At 36.3% G+C, this 19786-nt stretch overlaps 1 protein-coding gene across 1 annotated transcript in view; it reads right to left on the bottom strand.

Annotated features, from left to right (window-relative positions):
- Positions 1 to 19786, bottom strand: part of sfswap (splicing factor SWAP) — a 109038-nt gene that overhangs the window by 53991 nt on the left and 35261 nt on the right. Inside the window, exons 8-10 of the mRNA XM_016229603.1 lie at positions 16848 to 17121; positions 16586 to 16759; positions 16357 to 16450 (exon numbers count right to left, since the gene is read on the bottom strand). Coding sequence (XP_016085089.1) covers positions 16357 to 16450; positions 16586 to 16759; positions 16848 to 17121 — 542 coding nt within the window. The remainder of the gene's footprint in view (positions 1 to 16356; positions 16451 to 16585; positions 16760 to 16847; positions 17122 to 19786) is intronic.

The raw sequence follows: 19786 nt of genomic DNA, 5'->3' as shown, positions 1-19786 counted from the left end.
TGTATTTCCCTTACTACCGCCCTCAAAAACCACAACAAAGATAATTCCTGTCTTTCAATTTTCATGTTTTTAAAGTAGTCTGTTGGATATGAAAGAGAATGCAGAAACCATGCCAGAGGGTAAAAATACACTTCTAAAAAATAAAGCTTTACTTTCATTTAAGAAAAAACATGAAATATTGGCAGGGGTAAAAACTTGTAAAAAGAGAGCAGAGAGATTTTTAAAAATTATTTAATAAAACATGAATGTCACATTTATTAAAAAATATCAAAGATTATATGTAAGGGATAATGCCATTCATTACCGCAACTTAAACCTCAACAGGCTGATATGGATCCCAATGCAAAGTGGAGCAGTTCTCTAAGAACTTAAAGGGGTTTACTTTGTGATAATGACCATACCACAGTTAATTATTATGTTGCTTGCATGGCTACTTATAAATAAATAAAATCAAAATAAATAAATAAAAAGGACATGAAATATTGATCTAAGTTGAAATTATTTTAACATAAAAAGAATGCACTGTGCTATGAGAGAGATGCAACTAGCTATCTAGGAAATTGGCTGCCAGGGACAATATTCACATATATAAATCAGTATCCATTACACAAAAATATCAGCAGGATCCTGCGATCGGCCAATCAGAATCAAGTATTCAAGAGAGCAGTGTAATAAGCAGAAGATATGCTCTATCGAATTCAAGAAGAAAGCTCTGTGCAGTTCAGAAATCCTTCTAATGTATAAAAGTAGTCGCTCAAGAGTGGAGGATGGAAATGTAGTGCTGTGAAGAGAAGAGCGTTTTGATCAAATTTTTAATAACATGTTATAATGTTTGTGAGGAAAAACAAAATGGGTATACAATACATAAATAGTTGTTGGTGGAACTACAGAGAAATGTTTCAACTTTTCATTAAAAGCAGCTAAAAGGCCAACCATTTCACTTAAACATGAGCGCGTGCCACAACCTCAGCTCTGGAACGTTGACGGAGCAGCAGAAACTCAAAAGCTGTAGCACAAAAGCAATATTGATGATTTATGAAGTTGAGGTGACCAGCCAAATCCTTGATTATCACACAGGGAAATATTAACAAGGACCTCACCAAATCAAGCAAAAATATACTCTCAGGTTTCTAATGCCACACAAGAACAAAACTTAGTCAATTTCATTCAAATTAACTTAGAGGATCTTGATTGAAATATCAAATAATTAGACCATTAATGAAAGCAGAGAAACAACAATGTCATGCTATCATCTGACATACTCACCAGACCCTGTTTTTCTTTGATAAATACATTAAGTGCCATACTAGACTAGTTTTAATAGAAATGGCATATAAAGCTTGTCTGAGAAAGGTCTGATAAGGAGAAATAAAACAGGGCAATGGGCTCCGGAACAACCATAACCATGTTTAAAAAGACTTTATTAAACATAAGTACATGTTCTTCAAAGAGAACACCACAAGAACTGTGATGATAGTCAAAGCACACAGTTTTAAATACGAGACTGGGTCGCAATTACAAGAATCGTGACTTTAAGAACCTGCCAGCTTTAAGGTCAAACTCCCCACCTGACCTTAAAAATAATTCAAAGCGCCCGAACCATCCAGGACAAAACATTATCCTCTAAAAGTCAAGCAACAACAGTCCCTGAGAGTCTCCAGACAGCATTCTGCCTTGTAAAAGCTTTTTACAACACAAGTTCCCTCATATATTTCCAAAAAATAAATAAAAATTATACTAAGGGGGGAAAACACATGAAATGTGGTTAAATATAGCTGACTTAAAGCAGTCAGACTTTGCTGAGATGGAGAAATCTGAAACAAATGTCACTCGCTTTGAAGAAGATCCCAGAACATCAAGTTTAAATGCTGGCTGAGACTGACGAATTTACAGGGATGCTGAACTTTGCAAATCATGTCAAGCATCCTCAGTGGATCCTGAATAAGTGAGGAGGAATAAAGGAACATCATGCAATGCAAAAAAATACTTTTGTGTTGAGATATTAGATTGCGGTTTTCCTGTGCGTGCATGTAGGTTATTCTGCCCTATTTATTGATTTGATACAACTTTTATTCACCCATAAACAGATAAAAAGCTTTCAGACACTTGGTGGGACACGGGTTTTAATGAGGCAGCGGGTGTTAGTGAAATATGACTAACCACATGAACTCCCATCGTGTAGTATGATGCTCAAAGCACTAGGTTGTGGGATGGTGTCTTTGAGGTATGCACACAAATTACAAGAATAAATTGATTTTCACAGGCTTGAGGCTTCCTCTGTCCTTCCTCTGAACCTCTGGATTTCTATCCTGACCGCGCAAATAAAAATCCTCCAAAATGACTTAAATTATTATGTATCTATCTGTATTTATGTAGTTATGTTCTACTGTAGTGTTATCTGTATGCAGCAAGGGTCTGAGAGTAACGCAATTTCAATTATCTGTGTGTATGTGCTGTACATGTGGAAGAATTGACAAAGCAGACTTGACTTGACTTAAATGAAAAAGCACTGAAGTGTGCATGAATGCAGAACGCTTCATCGGACAACGCTTTGACATGGTTCAGTTTTTCTATCGGTTTGCTCTAATGACGTGATAAAACATGCAATTTAAGATGATATTAAACAAAATACTAATTCAGGAAGCAAAACTTTCTGCAACACCAGCCTTAAACTGAGAAATTTTACTGGCCATAAATATTACTGGCCATGAAACTGTATTTTGCCTAATCTTGTATTTTGCATAAAAGAAACTGGAGCATTAAGCCACATATTAAAAAATAAATACGAATTAAAGAAACGTGTAGTACTCTTAGCATTATTTGCTTGCATAAGCCACTTGATTTGATACTTTGCTTGATCTTATGTAATGATATTCAGACATTTTAAGACTGATTTAAAGTTTGTACCTTTTTTGTGTTCCATGAAAGAAAGTCATAGACATTTGGAATGACAAGAGGATGAGTAAATGTTGACAAAACTTTCATTTTTGGGTGAACTAATACTTTAAGCATCCAAGTGAGTCCAATACTTCTTGGGAGCATTAACTTGATCGCTCTTTCAGACAATGCTTAGCAGCAGTCCAAAAGTGAGCTCAAGGGATCTCCAGAACTCTCTACCCAGTTAACTTTGGGAATGCATGTCGAATTTTATGCACCCAAAGCAAAGCCAAAGCTTTAAAAGTTTGGGAAGCATTTAGCACATCCGGCAGCTGGAATGACTGCCACCCAGTTGGAAGTACAAATAAGAGTGGAAGAAATTCAAAATGAATAAACAACTAAAAATTGCACCACTTATGATGCAAAAAGTTCTGAACAACTGAAGGAATTAGCTAAAGCCATAGCCCAACTCTGTCTCTTGAGACAATATTCCTCCTGGCAGGGAAAGCAAATAACATCAGATCCTGCTGTGAGCACAGTATTGTTGCATTGATTGTGACAATGGAATATTTCGTCAAATTTTCCCACTAAAACACTCTCCTTCCACTATTTATCCAACGGTGAAAAAAATTGGCAAAATGGTGAAAACCAATGCAAAAAACCGTGTTCGGTATTCGGTCCAGTGTTTCATTTTGCTCGGCTTCGGCCAAGAATGTTCATTTCGGTGCATCCCTACTTATTTCCTTTCATTCTTTCTTACTGACAACCTCCATATTTAGAGAGCTATAGGCTGCAGATCTTACATCTCTTCAGATCCAGTGATACGTTTCTAAAAATAAAGCTTCTAAAAGTGTGTTTTTGCAGCGATTCCATTTAAGAACCATTTTGGGTTCCCTAAAGAACCTTTCTTAAAATAACCATTTTTATTAGTCTTAGATTATTTTATTCATCTAAAGAACCCTTTTCCACTATAAAGAACCTTTTGCATAATGAAAAGGTTCCATGGAGGTTAAATATTCTTGATTGTACAATGGATCCTCTACCATTGCACAAAATGTTCTTTAGTGGAAAAGGGATCTTCAGACTATATTTAAATGTTCTTCACACTAAGACAAAATATATATTTCTTTTAAGAACTCACAAAAATGTTCTTTGGGGAAGCCAAAATGGTTCTTCTATTCACTATGAAAAGCCCCTTTTAGAATCTTATTTTTAAGAGTTAATAACTTTACAGGAAACACTTCAGGACAAAGTGGTGTATATGTCTAATTCCATATTTTTTTATTTTTCTAACTACATAATGTAGAACAACCACTACAGCTAAACATATATTACCATAAGACAACAAATAAAACCGGTCAGATAGGGCTGTCAATCTGTTTAAAAATGTAAGTAATTACATAGGTCTAATTAATTAATAAATTAAATCAGACTTCAATTGTACCAATGATAAAAATAAATAAATAAATAAAAATAATCATAATACTCAATGTAAGTACAAATCAGAGGGCATGATGATTGCTTACATTTTTTAAATGTGTTACTTTTTAAACAATTAAATCACACTAAATTAACATGTTCACTGATATCCCTAGCCTCAGAAACACACTGAGGTATCAACCAGCCAGAGTTTGCAGGGATGACTACGTCATGGTAACCGGAAAAAAAATCGATTTCATCTGAGCTCCCAAAGTCTCTGCTTAGCCCTGGATGAAAGCAATGCAGCGCACACAAAACTGCACATAAAAGCCTGATCCTCACATTTCTGACCTAAATATACACTGACAGAGGCACACAGCCAAAGCTCGCAGCCGGCGGTCTCATTAAGGAAAGGAGGATCTTCAGTCAAACTGTTGATCATAATCACGCACTGTGGAAAAACAGCAGCTACAGACTCAACTCAATGTGTGTAAACTTGTGCAAGTGACATCTGATACCAAATCTTACAATACCATCATAAAAACTCAACCTACACAAATTACATTTCACTGTGATTGGCTGCTTTTTTGTTACTTTCTACCCAATAAAAGGAGCTTAAGTCGGCTATTAAATACAATATATGCAAGCACGTCTTCGGTTCCATCTGCTTTTTTCCATTTTATTATGTTATGCTTCATCTAGCTGTTTTTGAACTTGTAACCTTGTTATGTATGCACGCCCATTAAATTTAAGGTACAGTGAACATTAATTAGATCATGCAGAAGTTGCCTGGCAACCTTCCATGAGTGTAACTCAGTGGTCACCAACGTGGTGCCCATGGGCACCTGGCAGCCCGCATGGAGTCTCCGAGTCACCCGCCAAGCACGTTCTATAAATAGCCTAAATTAGCATCGGGCGATAAATTACATCATATCGAGATTATGATAAAATTTATGTTAATAATGATGATAAGCTCTGGACATTTTGACTCAATATGGATTATTCTAACATCCTATCACACAACAGAAATAAATGTTACAGCAACCAGTCAGTGCATGTCGCTAATAAGTCTTATTAATAAGTGCATGTTCTGTGTGTTTGTGTGAATGCGTGGATTATTTAATCTCATACACAAACTCAAACACAGGTGATTCGTGGTATTTTCAGCGTCTGCATCTCAATATAAGAGGACATGAACACATGCACTTCATCTTCAGAGCTGCTCTGAGTCACTTCACCAGCTTTATGCAGTTTCATTTGCAAAAAAATACCATCAAATACACGCTGAAACTAAAACTAACTGAAAGACCTACAAGACAAACCGTCAAAATAAAAGTCAGATTTAACTTGAAATTATATGACTGAATATATTACTGTATACTACAATGCAATTCTCAAAGTAATAATAATATTATTTTTAAGGAATATCATACAACCAAGTTATTTTTTATTATTATTAATTTATAAAGTTCTGTTGTGCAGCATCATGTCTGATAAAATAAATAAATAAAATAAAAAAATAAAAATGCAATGTTTTGTTGTAAATTGATTTTCATTTGATTACGTTTTAAAAGATTGATTAAATTGTTAAAGTGTTATTAATTCATTTCACTAGACACCATTTTTTATGATAAATTTGTACTGAATCATAAAACACAGAATCCATAAGAAATCAAATGGAAAACACAGAATTTAGGGAAAAATAAAATGCATTTTTGCATAAAATGCAAGATATCAAGATAAAAGACGGAAAAAAAATTATATAAGGAGAAAATATGATCACTTTTAATGCCTCGAGGCCTGTTTCATAAGGCTTATTTCAGTTAGTCTGAGTCACTGTCAAATTATTTGGTTCCATAAAGCAAATTTAACATGGGCCTAGATCAAGCTTAGTCACTGTGGCAACTTATGCTGGAAACTGACCTGGTCTAAAGTAGGGATGTGCGCGACGACTAATTTGACTGTCGTTTAAACAAAAGTTTTGTATCCGACTAGTCGACTAGTCTAAAAGCAAGAAACCCCACAAAAGATGGTAAGAAAAACCCCCCTCTGTGCGTGCGTGTAGCATAGCCTATATAATAGCCTATATTTGAAATACTTAATCTATGAATCACTCTGTCAAATTCCTCAATGAATTCCGCTTGCCGCACACTTGCCTCGCGTTATCATCATTTCATTTTAGGCGGTCGTTAAACAGAAATAGGCGATTAACAATAAAATTCCTGCACTTGAAAAAACGCGCTCGGCAGGAACTGAAGTCGTAGGCATGCAGAGATAACGAAAAGCAAGCTGATAAGAGTTTCAGAAAGTGCCTGGACATCCCGCACCACCACCGAAGTGGTTGATCGTTAGAGGAATAGACGGCGCGGACGGGATCGCAGCGGCTGGGGGTTGTAGTGAATGACGTGTTGACATTTGCTGGCTTTGGCCAGCCTCTAAACTAACCCCTACGTGCCTGTATTGAATATGATTACGCATCGCTCCAGTAGAGTTATTGTAAGACAATTTGACATTACACAGTTTACTCAAAACTTTTCAGTTTCCTTCTAATTCAAAATAATCCCCCACCTTCTCGTCTTTCGCATGGTCATTTTTGAACTCTCCACAACTCACACGAAGAAAACGCATGTGAGGTCTGAGGTAAAAATTTAGTTTCCGCCCAGATAAACTTTTAAAAATAATGTATTATTTTTCAAACGTTTTATTTTAACTTGTTATTTAAAATGTTTTAAATGCAATGTTAAAATTATGGTAATGTGAATGATAAAATTCTGTTTTTGTTTTACTTTCTGTCGTGTAATCGACTATTCTTTTCAGTGCCGACTAGTAGGAGCCGTACCGTTTAGTCATTTAACTGCTATAAGAAACACACATGAACTCATTTGAGCTTAGTAATTAGTACTGAACTAGCTTACATTTGATTTACCTATTACAATAGTCCTTTTACAGTTACTGCTATCATAAAAATACACTGATATGCATGTTTAAAATTCTACAAAAGACACATTTAATGTCCAACAACAAATATTTTAGCAAAATGTATATTTTACTCAGAATTATTGCACTCCTATTTGATTGCGCGCCGTCTGTTTAGCGTGCATGCGTGCAGCAGCTCTCATTCAGTCGCGTAAGCCTCGCCTACTCCTGACACCGAAATGAAAGTTTGCGTGACTTTCTGACATTTACAGATGAAAAAAATATACCTGTGACATGTCAGTTATGCACTGAGGAAAACACAACGTCTCAAATGCATTAAACAGCACAGATATATTCACTGTTTGCGATAGTGGACTGATTTGATCCATGATCGACATTAAGGGCTGCTTAAGAATAAGCCTGCACAAATTAGTGAGATTGTGTGAACTTAATTTGTCATTTATGGAACCGCTTTAGCCCCGATTGATTTGTTAGGTTATTTCAAGTAAGGTTTTGGACTTTAATCCCCGCTTTTCCTCGGGTCTCCCGCAGTGTTGTGGTGATGCGTCACAATCACGCAGCAGCAGTGACGAGAGAACGCACTTGAGAAACAGCTGTAGTCAATCTACATATAAAATATTGGTCACAGATTATTGGTTACTTTCTAAACAATAAAAGTATAGTGCATCCACTAGTAAATATATATTAATAAATCGGTTTCTACCGATGAAAATATGTTAGAAACGATGCATCGTGATATAAATGCCAACTTGTAGCCGATGCACACTTTTTAAACTGATGCATCGCATTGTTAACTTTTTATGCCGATGCACCGAGCGAATCTGGGAATCTTCCCATCCCTAATATATGTATATATATGTATTGGAGTATATCAAACAAGTATTATTTTCCCCCAAATCGCACAGCCCTATTCAACTGTAATGTTTTGAACCTACGAGAATACTTTTCTTTTTTTCTCGTACTTTTTTTGTGCGCAAAGAAAACAAAAATTGTTTATTCAACAACAACTTCAGTTGCGTTGCGGTCTATGCGGGGGTCAGAGAGCTCTCGGATTTCATAAAAAAATATCTTAATTTGTGTTCCGAAGATGAACAAAGTCTTACTGGTTTGGAAGACATGAGGGCAGGTGAAGTAACGAATTACAAATACTCACGTTGCAGTAATTAAGTAGTTTTTATCAGTAATTGTACTTTGAGTAGTTTAAAAATTGTGTACTTTTACTTGAGTACATTTTAAGTGATGTATCGGTACTTTTACTCCGCTATTTTCCTCCGTTTGTGGTCGTTACATGCTTATTTTAATTTTATTTTTATCCATCAACGTGATTGGATAGAGAGATAGTAATAGGTCTTGTGACTTTCGTCAAATCAGAGTGTGCATAGAAAACTTTAACCGCCAACTGTTTATCATGGCTGCTGGAAGTGCATTCTTCAAGCATCTATTCAGTCACATCTTCCTCTAACTTAATATGTTAAGGTACATTTCGGATTTCTGCTTACAAAATGATTTGTATATATGCTTGCCTATCTACACGGCCTGAAATTTGGTGTGAGGTTGCGGGTATTGCGTACAGTGTTAACTCCCGCAAGTGCCACATTCGGTAAATTCCCACTCACTTATGAGACGCGCGATCTTCATATCTTTGTGGAAAATGTGATACATTACCATTCAGTCTAGAGTAAGATTTAAAATAATAATAATAACTTTTATTCAACAAGGTTGCATTAAATTGATTTAAGTGACAGTAAAGATATACTTATTACAAATTATTTATATATAAAAAATGTTGTTCTTTAACTTTGTATTCAACAAATAATCCTGAAAAAGTTAAAGTGTCACAGTTTCCACAGCCGTTTTCTTATTTTTCTACTTTCAATATTAAATAAAAAAACGAATGATCGAATGATACACTGATTATAATAATAAGAACCATTATTAATAACTGAGCAAAAATAATAATTGAAAATAATTAAGCAGCAAATCAGCATATTAGAATGATTTTTGAAGGACCATGTGACACTTAAGACTGGAGTAATGATGCTGAAAATTCAGCTTTGATCACAGAAAAAAAAAAAATTTAAACATTAAAACATTTACATTAAAATATATTTAATAGAAAAATAGAACTTTCCTAATCACGACACTTGAAAGCAAAATTCTTCAGATTTACAATGTTCTAGAGTAAGTTTGAGAATTATATTTTTAGGGTTTTTTTAATCATTTTCTTTCGGAAGAAATATAACGATATCCAAAAGTCTGCTGAAAACGGCTACGTTAATGTTTCTATATACACTGTGGCAAACAGTGTAAATGGCATTCAAATCTGAGAAATTCAAAAAGGCCAGTAGGCCTAGTAGTTTGCATGCCTGAAAATGAATGTCTGTCATTAAACATTTTTTGTAAACCGTTGGCAAATATTGCTGAATTGTCTCATCATGTTTAGCTGTTTACATTTTACCTCAGCTCACATTCAAATGCCGCGCAACGCAGCTCAGTTTTTGTGAACAGTAGCCTAAATCCCACCTTCTTCAGTTTGATTGGTTAAAACATTTTGACATTGACGAGTGCTTTAAAGCCGCTGCGGCTGCACAGACTGAACCAGAGCACGCTAAATTAATTTGAATGTTTATCTCAAGTGGGCCGCACGGGCCATTCGTCTGGGCCGATGGAGGGATAGGCTACGTATATTAACTGTAATTCATTCTTTACATTTACGCAATGGGCCGGCCCACATTGTACAGCGGCCCACCCAGAAAACTCTCGGTGCTCAAGATGGCCAGTCCACCAGTGACTATCCCTATAAACATAAAGCTACATTAACTCAACTGAAAACAGTCTGATTACTGCAACTGTGAATTTAGATCACTTCAACGTTTAACTGCACACATGCAATATCAATTTAAAGCTGAGAATGGGTCCATTAGCATAAGATTGATTTATGGAGATCACAGGTCAACGATCACCTAAAGCAGTGGTTCTCAAACTGGGGTACGCGTACCCCTGGAGGTAAGTGAGATGACGGAGGAGGGTACGCGAACAAAATTCTGAGTTTTGGCATTCATTTAATTCTACCCCAACTGAAAAGTAACATTAAAACCGAATGTATTTCTGACAAGCAAAATGCTGCTTCTAATGTAAAAACAGGAAAATGGGAGTGCCGTAAATGGTCAAATACATGATATCCAATCAGCTTACTTCATCTTTTGCGGTCAAAACTGACTGCTTCCACAAAAGCAGCGTGCATGTGATAGGATGCCCGCTGAATATGCTGCTTTAGCAAATCGTGCTGCTGTTCAATGTATCTTTAAAGTAGATCTTCACTTAATAGCATGAAGAGCAATATACTGAGATCGATTTAAACTCTTCAATACAGACACACTGTGCGTGTTATTGTTTTCATGTTTAAGATGCGAGCAAGAATGCAAATTTCCCTGAATGTCCAAACAATGGCAAATGTGCCATTCATTTTTTTTACAACAGTTCTACAAAAAAAGGTAATATTAAGTGAACATTTTACATTTGAAATGTAACCTACATTTTAAACATAATTTTGTCATGTTTGTTCTATTTTGCAACAAAATAATAGTTCCAACGAAATCCGTATCATCTGGTGTGCGTCTCCAAGCAACATACAGCGGTGTTTCGTTAGTGACGCTAGTGAAGTTCGTTAGCGGCTTTATTTACAAGTGTCACTTCGATTTGCCATAATTTTTTGCTTGATTTATTATATTAATAATACACTTAATGGAATGTTAAGAATATGACATAAAACATGACATACAATTAATAAGGATAGAAAATATTTGCCTCTATAAAGGTAAAAAAATGCACCTGTAAATCAGTTTAAGGGGGCAAATTTTCCTTTAATAGAAAAGGTGTGAGTGGTCTAAGTGGAAGAGCGGGGGTACGCAGAAGAATGTTAAATGCCCCAGGGGGTACGCTGCTGTAAAATTTTGAGAACCACTGACCTAAAGCATGCATAATAATAATTCCAACGAAATCCGTATCATCTGGTGTGCGTCTCCAAGCAACATACAGCGGTGTTTCGTTAGTGAAGCTAGTGAAGTTCGTTAGCGGTTTTATTTACAAGTGTCACTTCGATTTGCCATAATTTATTGCTTGATTTATTATATTAATAATACACTTAATGGAATGTTAAGAATATGACATAAAACATGACATACAATTAATAAGGATAGAAAATATTTGCCTCTATAAAGGTAAAAAAATGCACCTGTAAATCAGTTTAAGGGGGCAAATTGTCCTTTAATAGAAAAGGTGTGAGTGGTCTAAGTGGAAGAGCGGGGGTACGCAGAAGAATGTTAAATGCCCCAGGGGGTACGCTGCTGTAAAAAGTTTGAGAACCACTGACCTAAAGCATGCATGCATTCTACCATACTGATAATATGAGGAATCCCGCCTCCTTTCTACTATAAACATTATCCATCATATGCTTACAAAAGTTGTATTAGCCTGCAGCATGCGTGGGAGAAATACAGAAAGGCCACTCTGAGCACTTACAGGCAGATGTATTCATAAAAACCCTCTTATTCTAATTCAATTCACTGGAACGTTCCTTATATTCAAAAATGCACAGCTGCACAGTTAAGTCGATCTTGCCTCTCAATCCATGAAGGATGACCAGTGACTTAATAAGCAGTAATGACAGGCAAAACAACAAGTAGCATAATAGATTTACAGCATCACACACACCATTAGAGACAGAATACACATGACAACAAATAAAGTTAAAAAGAAAAGAAAATATGCCAAAAAAAGATGGAAATGGAAATGAATAGCCCTAATTATTAATTTCCTTCTTGACATCTTTTTCAAGTCACCATGACTAATTGACTGGTAAATATATCAAGAAGTCCTTTTCTGGCAGTCAGCGGTCAAGATTGGCGTCATTTGCGGTTTACAGTCTGAAACCAGTCACTAATAAACTTGGATTAGCCTGAATACACACATCAATGTTAAAGCTGAAGTGTGCAATTGGCTTTACCAAATGGATTTCCAAAAATAATTTGGTAAATAATTTTCCATTAGGCATCAAACAAATAGTCCTGCCATAAACAAACTACTGGCTGTGTGTATAATTTAGATGGTTGCACATGGAACAGGCTAATTTAAGATTGCAATAATACTAATAAATTCTTAAACATTTTTATTTAAATTCTAGCGAAAAATGTACAACTACTGTAATCATTAATCATTATCGACTAATCACCAATTATTAAAAATCTTGAAAATCCAGTCACATTTAACAGATACAGGGATAGGAGAGACGATTTTAATATTGACATGATTACACACTTTAGCTTTAAGGATTAATCAATGCTTAATTCGATGTCAATTTAATTGATTAAGCTTATCAAGATTTATTAGAGAATTTTTTTTAAACATAAGCTTAATTTAATATTAATTTTATTATAATTAATTATTAAACTCAGACTAAACAGAAAACTATGAAAATTCTTCAAAATTCAGTCAAATTAAACTGAGAAGCATCCTATATTATATCTGCTGAAAAACAGCTGCCAAATTTCTCTAGTACATCAGTATTAAACTAGAGCAAGGATCAGCATAAACTACTTCTGTATTGACTGCACAAAACCTCTACGGTTTACTAATTGCCCTTATATTACACTCTTTACACTGTTCTGAATTGCCTTATTGAACTACCATTAAACTGAATGGCATTATTGTATTGTACTGCACGGTTTCTACATTACTAAAGAGGACCACAAGGCACTAATCTGCCTACTGCACTGACTTATAATTTGTCTACATTAAGCTGGGTTTTTTCTTGAAAAATTATATTTTAGGCTTTGCATCCATATTACAATTCTTTTATCCTTCCGGTACACAAGAAACCATAAGTCACAGTTACCATCTTGAACAGTTGGTAAAACACTACATTTCTCTCAAAATCCATATACATATACCATATATTTGGAATAGATGATTTTGAATATTTTCACTGATGCAAGTCATGCAGCAATCTCAAATCAAGGCTTTCTCACTGAAAATGTGCGAAATTAATGAACAGAAATATACGGGGGTGAATCAGTAATGCAGAATCCGCAGAAGTGGCCTTGGAGAAGAGCCACCAAGTATAAAAAACCTTGAAGATTATGAAACATGATTATTTAAGTTGATAAACATCAATTTCTGAAACCAAATGAGTAGTTAATGAGATGATAAATATGCCATATTGCTTTATTAGCATCCCATAATCATGCAAAACCATTTGTCAGTATCAAAAGACGAGGTCGTATGCATACTCAGAAGCTGTTCACACAGGACGAGGCTGTTCCTGTAATAAATGTACTTTAAAGGGGTGGTTGATTGCGATTTCACTTTTTTAATGTTAGTTAGTGTGTTATGTTGCTGTTTGATCATAAACAATGTCTGCAAAGTTACGAAGCCAAAAGTTCAATGCAAACGGAGATATCGTCTTTTAAAATTCTGCATCGCTCTCTCTCTCTCATATTCAGATCATCAGCTCAATGAATACACTTATTTTCACATACTATAGTTATGAGAAGCGTTATACACGGACGCACGTGTGGTTGCCGAACTGTATTAAAGCTTTAAATCAGAATAAAACCGTATATTAAAAGCTAACAGAAGCAGTAGCATTTACAAATAACAGCGCATCTAAAAGTATGAGACAACAACAAACTAAAATCTTAGGCCTACCATTAAAAGCTGTGCTTGCACAGGTTCTGCACGATCCTCTTCAATAATATCCTCTGCTTCTCAATCGGGCTCAAATTGATAAGCAATATAGACGACGTCATTGTTTACAATACAACCGGAGCACATGCCGCTATGTTGAGGGGTGGGACGTTTAGACGCACGCTAGAGGCGGTTTAGCCAATCACAACACACTGGGCTAGCTAACCAATCAGAGCCCATCGTGTATTTCTGAGGGAGGGGCTTCATAAAAGCAGGAAATGATCAGTGCGTTCAGAGGAGAAGGGACAGAGAGGTGTGGAATAAAGGTAAATTATGTGAAAAATAATGCGTTTTTTAACAAACGAAGCATTAACACATGTTAGACTGCACCCCATAAACACAACCAAGCCTATAAAAAAAAACAGTCAACCACCCCTTTAAAAGAATAGTTTGCCTAAAAATGTTATTTAGCTGGCATTTGACTCACCCTAAGGCCATCAAAACTGTAGATGAGTATTTTCTTTATCCGAACAGATTTGGAGAAATGTAGCATTACATCACTTGCTGACCAATGGATCCTCTGCAGTAAATGGGTGCCGTCAGAATTAGAGTTCAAACAGCTGATAAACATCACAATAATCCATAAATAATCCACACATCTCTAGTCCATCAATTAACATCTTGTGAAGTGAAAATCTGTGTGTTTGTAGGAACAACTCCATCATTTTAACTTTAACCCACAGCTTCTAGCCATAATCTGAGGGCATAAGCCATAATAATGCTTCCCACAGTAAAAAATAGTCCATCCCATGTTTGCATTTGTGTTCATATCAAAATCCACCAACATGTTTTGGACTCTTCTTGCCTGTAAACAGTGTTTGATCTGTGCATATTTCTCTCATGATTCAGACAAGACAAATTTTTCACAACAGAAATCAATATTATGGATAGAGGACACATACTTTAGCCGCAGTCTGAAGATAAAAACATATTTATGATAGATTTGTTTCTTGCAAACATGCAGCTTTTCACTTTACAAGACATTAATTGATGGGCAAGAGTAGTGTGGATTACTTGTAGATTATTGGTGCAGTGTTTCCCATACATAAACTCTACCTGGGCGGCCCACCCAGGTAAATTGCGACCCGCCCAGGAAGATAAGATTAGAATTCCACTTTACAAAATTCCATATTTTTTTTACCTCAGTTGGATGACCCGTGTAAATTGTGTATATCCTGTTTTTTGGGGTTTTTGAGAGAGAGGGAGAGAGAGAGAGAGAGAGAGAGAGAGAGAGAGAGAGATAGAGAGAGAGAGAAGGGGGGGTTAACCATGAAACTAATGCACACGTCGTCGACACGTCATCCAATGCGGCAAGCTGGATCAACCATTGTTTCCCATACATTGATTTATTTGTGGCGGCCACACAAGTGTGACTTTAGCACTACATTTAGCAACTTTCAGACACTTTTAGTGACTTTTTTTCCATAAAAGGTACATACTGACAAACCTCAAATCGTTCAGTTGGAATATTTCTCCAGTACTGCCCCACGAGCGTGAGGTCTGACTTTCCCGGCGCAGTATCACCTCTCTGTGTCTATTCTGTGCAGTGAGCGGCAGAGAAGCAGCACATTCAGTTGGCCGTACCACAGCCGACTCGTCAATAAAGGAGTACAAAACAGCGTTTCCAAGCACCTGTCGCTTACTGACTGTTTGGGCTTATAAATATGAACATAGTTCGTCTGTTAATATGCACATAGTTTGTTACTCAGATGCAAGCAGTGCGCTGCATGAGACTAAAAAAAGTAATATAGCCAAAACCACCGCATATAGTCGTTCTTTAGTGTAGATGTATGTTGATTTTATCAGACGATGCCACAATTATAAATCAGGATTTAAGGAGTATAGTGAGAGTGACTCCTGGTTAAAATGTAGTATTAATGGGTCGTGTTTAGTATTTACAAGTATTTATACTTGTTTTATGTATGACAAAATAAAATGTGTAAATTGGAACAGCTTTATTGGGCATTCAGTTGTATTACAGTATGTGACAGTTCAGAGAGTAGAACAGATCTGAAGTGCCAAAACTTGTCTGAACGCAAACCCGATGCAATGACATAAATATGCTAATTAATACATGTCACCTGCTACCACAAGTCTCACAAAATCCTGTGGGAAACACTGTGGTGATAAAGTGATGTAATGCTACATTTCTCCAAATCTGTTCAGATAAAGAAACAAATGGATTACCTGATAAGGAGTACATTTCAGCAAAATGTAGTTTTTTGGGTGAACTATTCATTTAAGTCACCTCAGGTAACAGCATCTGCTCAATGAATATACTTCATTGTAATTAGTAATTAATTTAAAAGAAACAAAAAACAGTGTGCGAGAGAGGAAAGAAAGGAGAAAGTAAAAAAAGACAACAAAGCATGAAACTACCTCCTGCACACTCAGGCCTTCTTTCTGCATGAAGTAGTGCTTTTTGAACTCGTAATAGGAGTTGTACTGGTGCCAGGACTGCAGGAAGTCAAACCTTTAGGGTGTAGAAGACACACACATACACACAGAGAGAGAATTATAGTTATTACATATTACAGTGATCTAACAGGAGCGGTGAGACCTTCGTATCTGAAGGATGGCTGTAATGAGCATTAGCAAAATTGCTTACCGCGGGTCATTCTTGGCACGCACACTGCTCTCGAATTTCACCCCGTTTCTGGCCACATACTCTGCTAGTTTGTCAATGACAGGCTGGATGTCGGGAGGCGGAGGGATGATGGCTGCGACAGGGGCAGCAGCCGCCGGCACCGTCGGTGCAACGCTGGTTTGAGGAGGTCGAGAGCTGATGGATGAAAAGAAAAATAAAGCCAAATATAAGATTTTTGAAAAATGTCAAGTTTTGCAGAAAGCAAAGACAGTAGGGTGCACACCTGGAAGTTGGAGGGGCAACAGGAGCAGAATGTGAGAGCGGAGCAGACGCAGGAGCTGACACCGTGACTGGACCTGCAGCAGGGGCTGATGGGATTGCAGACACAGGATCCAACAAAGGTGTAGTGCCAGGGGGAGGAGGAGGACCAGATGCAGGAGCCGCCGGCATCATGCTAGTGGGCAGCGAGGTGTAATAAGGGCTGGCATCAATCCCAGGAGGCGGCGGGGCAAGGCAGTACGTTCCGTCAGGCAGTATACAGTAGCCATAGTACATTGCTGCCACATTAGCAGTGTGAAGTAAACACACATACACAGTTACTAAATCAGATGCACATCCAATGCAGACACTTAAAACTGTATGATAATATAATATATATATATTTTTATTTTTTCAGTAAGCTTTTTTAATGTGTTTGTAAGAAGTTTTTCACGGTCACCACGGTTTTTCATGTGTTTTTTTTTTTTAATCGAAAATATATTAAAAAAAAAACAATAATATTGTGGCAAATTAACTGGTTTCTATTTTAACATTTTAAAATGTATAGCTTAAAGCTGAATTTTCAGCAACCATAACAGTCTTCAGTGTCACATGATCCTTCAGAAATCACTCTAATAAACATTTCAAAATTTTGAAAAAACATTTGAAAAAAAAAAAGTTGTGCTGCTTAATGTTTTTGTGGAAAACATGATAGGTTTTTTTTCTGGGTTTGTTCATGAATAAAAAGTTAGAAAGAGCTGAAATCTTTTGTAACATTATATATCTTTACTGTCATTTTTGATCAGTTTAACGCATTTTTGCGGAATAAAAGTATTAATTTCTTTAAAAAAAATACAGAATGGTAGTGAATTTATTTAACACTTTTTATATATAATTATTGTATGTCTCCCTCATTGAATAACTGAGTCAAAATCCCTTTTTCTCTGCCATATTTGAAATGTAAAAGCAGAGCTTCATTCAAAGTTTTACTTGTCTGAATATTTTTGGTGATATTTGTCAAGCTCTGCATTAAACAATCAATAGCATTTCTGCTTTGGTTACACGGCTGGGAAAGTACACTGAGGGAACTGTTGACGCAAATGAAGAAGTAAAATAATCTACATTTGGATCACTGTCTGCATAATTAAATTTCCTTTTCAAGTAGAAGATAAAAAGCCAGCGGAAGAGAAAAATCACATTCGTTTGTTCTGCTCCACCACAAATAATTAGGATCAAACTGAACTCATGTTGAGATGGCAAGCATGTAAAGACATCCAGTTCTTGAAAAACACTTAATAAAGCCTAATTACAGTCAAGCGCTGCTCCTTCCCTTCAGTCAACTGTTACAATGGCAAAAAGAAGCATTAAACAAAGCAGCTTACTAGGAAACCAAAGCAAAAAGAGTCGTGAGTTCAAGCTCTGTTCTATTAGGCAAATACAGACAATATCGGTTACATGCAATTTTTTTTTTTAAGTTTTAAAGTTTTAGTTCACTCAAGAATAAAAATTCTGTCATCGTTTACTCACCCTCATACAGGTTTAGAACAACATGAGGGTGAGTAAATGACAGAATTTACATTTTTAGGTGAACTATTCTTTTAAGTGAGCACAGAAGTGTTCAGACTTCACAAAGGTAAAGAGATGAACCAGCAGCACTCTGACAATGACGAAACACTACAAAAGAAACAAAGAAATGTAAAAGCTAGAGGAATTAAAGCAACGCCATCTCCTGGGTACTCTTGAAAACAGGGCTGTTCAGGACCTAGAAGAGACCAATAGCCCTGCTCGTTTAGGCGAGTTTAGCATTCTAATAATCATGAATGGATGATTAAGAAATAATTTTGACAGGCCTGTTAACATCAGAGTACATCATAACCATATAACTGAATGACATCCCTGCTCAATAAAAACTCCAGCAGAATTCACATATCTCATAAAAAATGGGTCCTTACTCCACCTCCAGCTTAGCAGGCTTCATTTTCAATTATGGGATCTAATCGTTTATGTCGTCTCCCTGTGGAGATAAAGAGGCAGAGAGCTGTGGAAGATCCGGAGTCGAGCATGTGCTGCTGGATTTGACTCGAGCACTATTTAAGAAAGATTAGCCTGAAGAATCAACAGACAATCCTCGATTCCTCAGGGAACACGTCTCAAATGGAAACAAATTTATGCTTAATCACGCAAATAAGTTTGTGAGAGACTTCTCTTCAAGGAATTACGGTCTGAATCTTACAACACACCTCAGCTGTCTAAGAGAGGCTGTAACCCAAAATAATACTGAGACTGGAACGAAGCATGAAATGTCATACAGAGAATAGAGGACAAGAGCTAATGGAATGCAAGTTACAAGAAATGAACCAATTTTAGTTCTTGAACAAATTTCAACAATTCAGCAAGGAAGCATTACAATTGATCAAAGATGACAGCAAATACAAAAAAATATTATATCTCAAATGCATTGTTCTTTTGAACTTCTATTCAAGAATCCTGAAAAAAGTATCAATAGTTTACACAAAAATATTAAGCAGCACATGATAATATTAATTTTTGAGCATCAAATCAGCATATAACAATGATTCTGAAGGATCACATGACATTGAAGACTGGAGTAATAGCTGTACAATAGTAGGGATGCACCGAATATTCGGCAACTGAAATTATTCGGCCGAAAATAGCAAAGCAATATCTTTCGGTGTTCGGCCGAATAAGAGAAAAGGCCGAATAATATGTACCGAACAATGACTAATGCGATCAAATTGAGGCACGCACTAATGCAGCAAACATGTCGGCAGTGTGAACGTATTTAAAACTATCAGAGAAAGAGGCAGAAATCATTACAAGCACGAAGCACCGACAGCGAGAGACTGTTTAGTGCTGCATCACGTCTCCGATGAGAAGAAGAGGTGGCTGATGCTGGTGGTTAGGTTACTGTATGATGATTGAAATCGCGAAATTACCTTTAAA

The sequence above is a fragment of the Sinocyclocheilus grahami genome, unplaced genomic scaffold, assembly GCF_001515645.1.
Source record: "Sinocyclocheilus grahami isolate Dianchi unplaced genomic scaffold, SAMN03320097.WGS_v1.1 scaffold355.1, whole genome shotgun sequence".
NCBI lineage: Eukaryota > Metazoa > Chordata > Actinopteri > Cypriniformes > Cyprinidae > Sinocyclocheilus > Sinocyclocheilus grahami.
The sequence above is the reverse complement of the archived record's forward strand: the minus strand, read 5'-3'. Positions and strand labels throughout refer to the sequence as shown.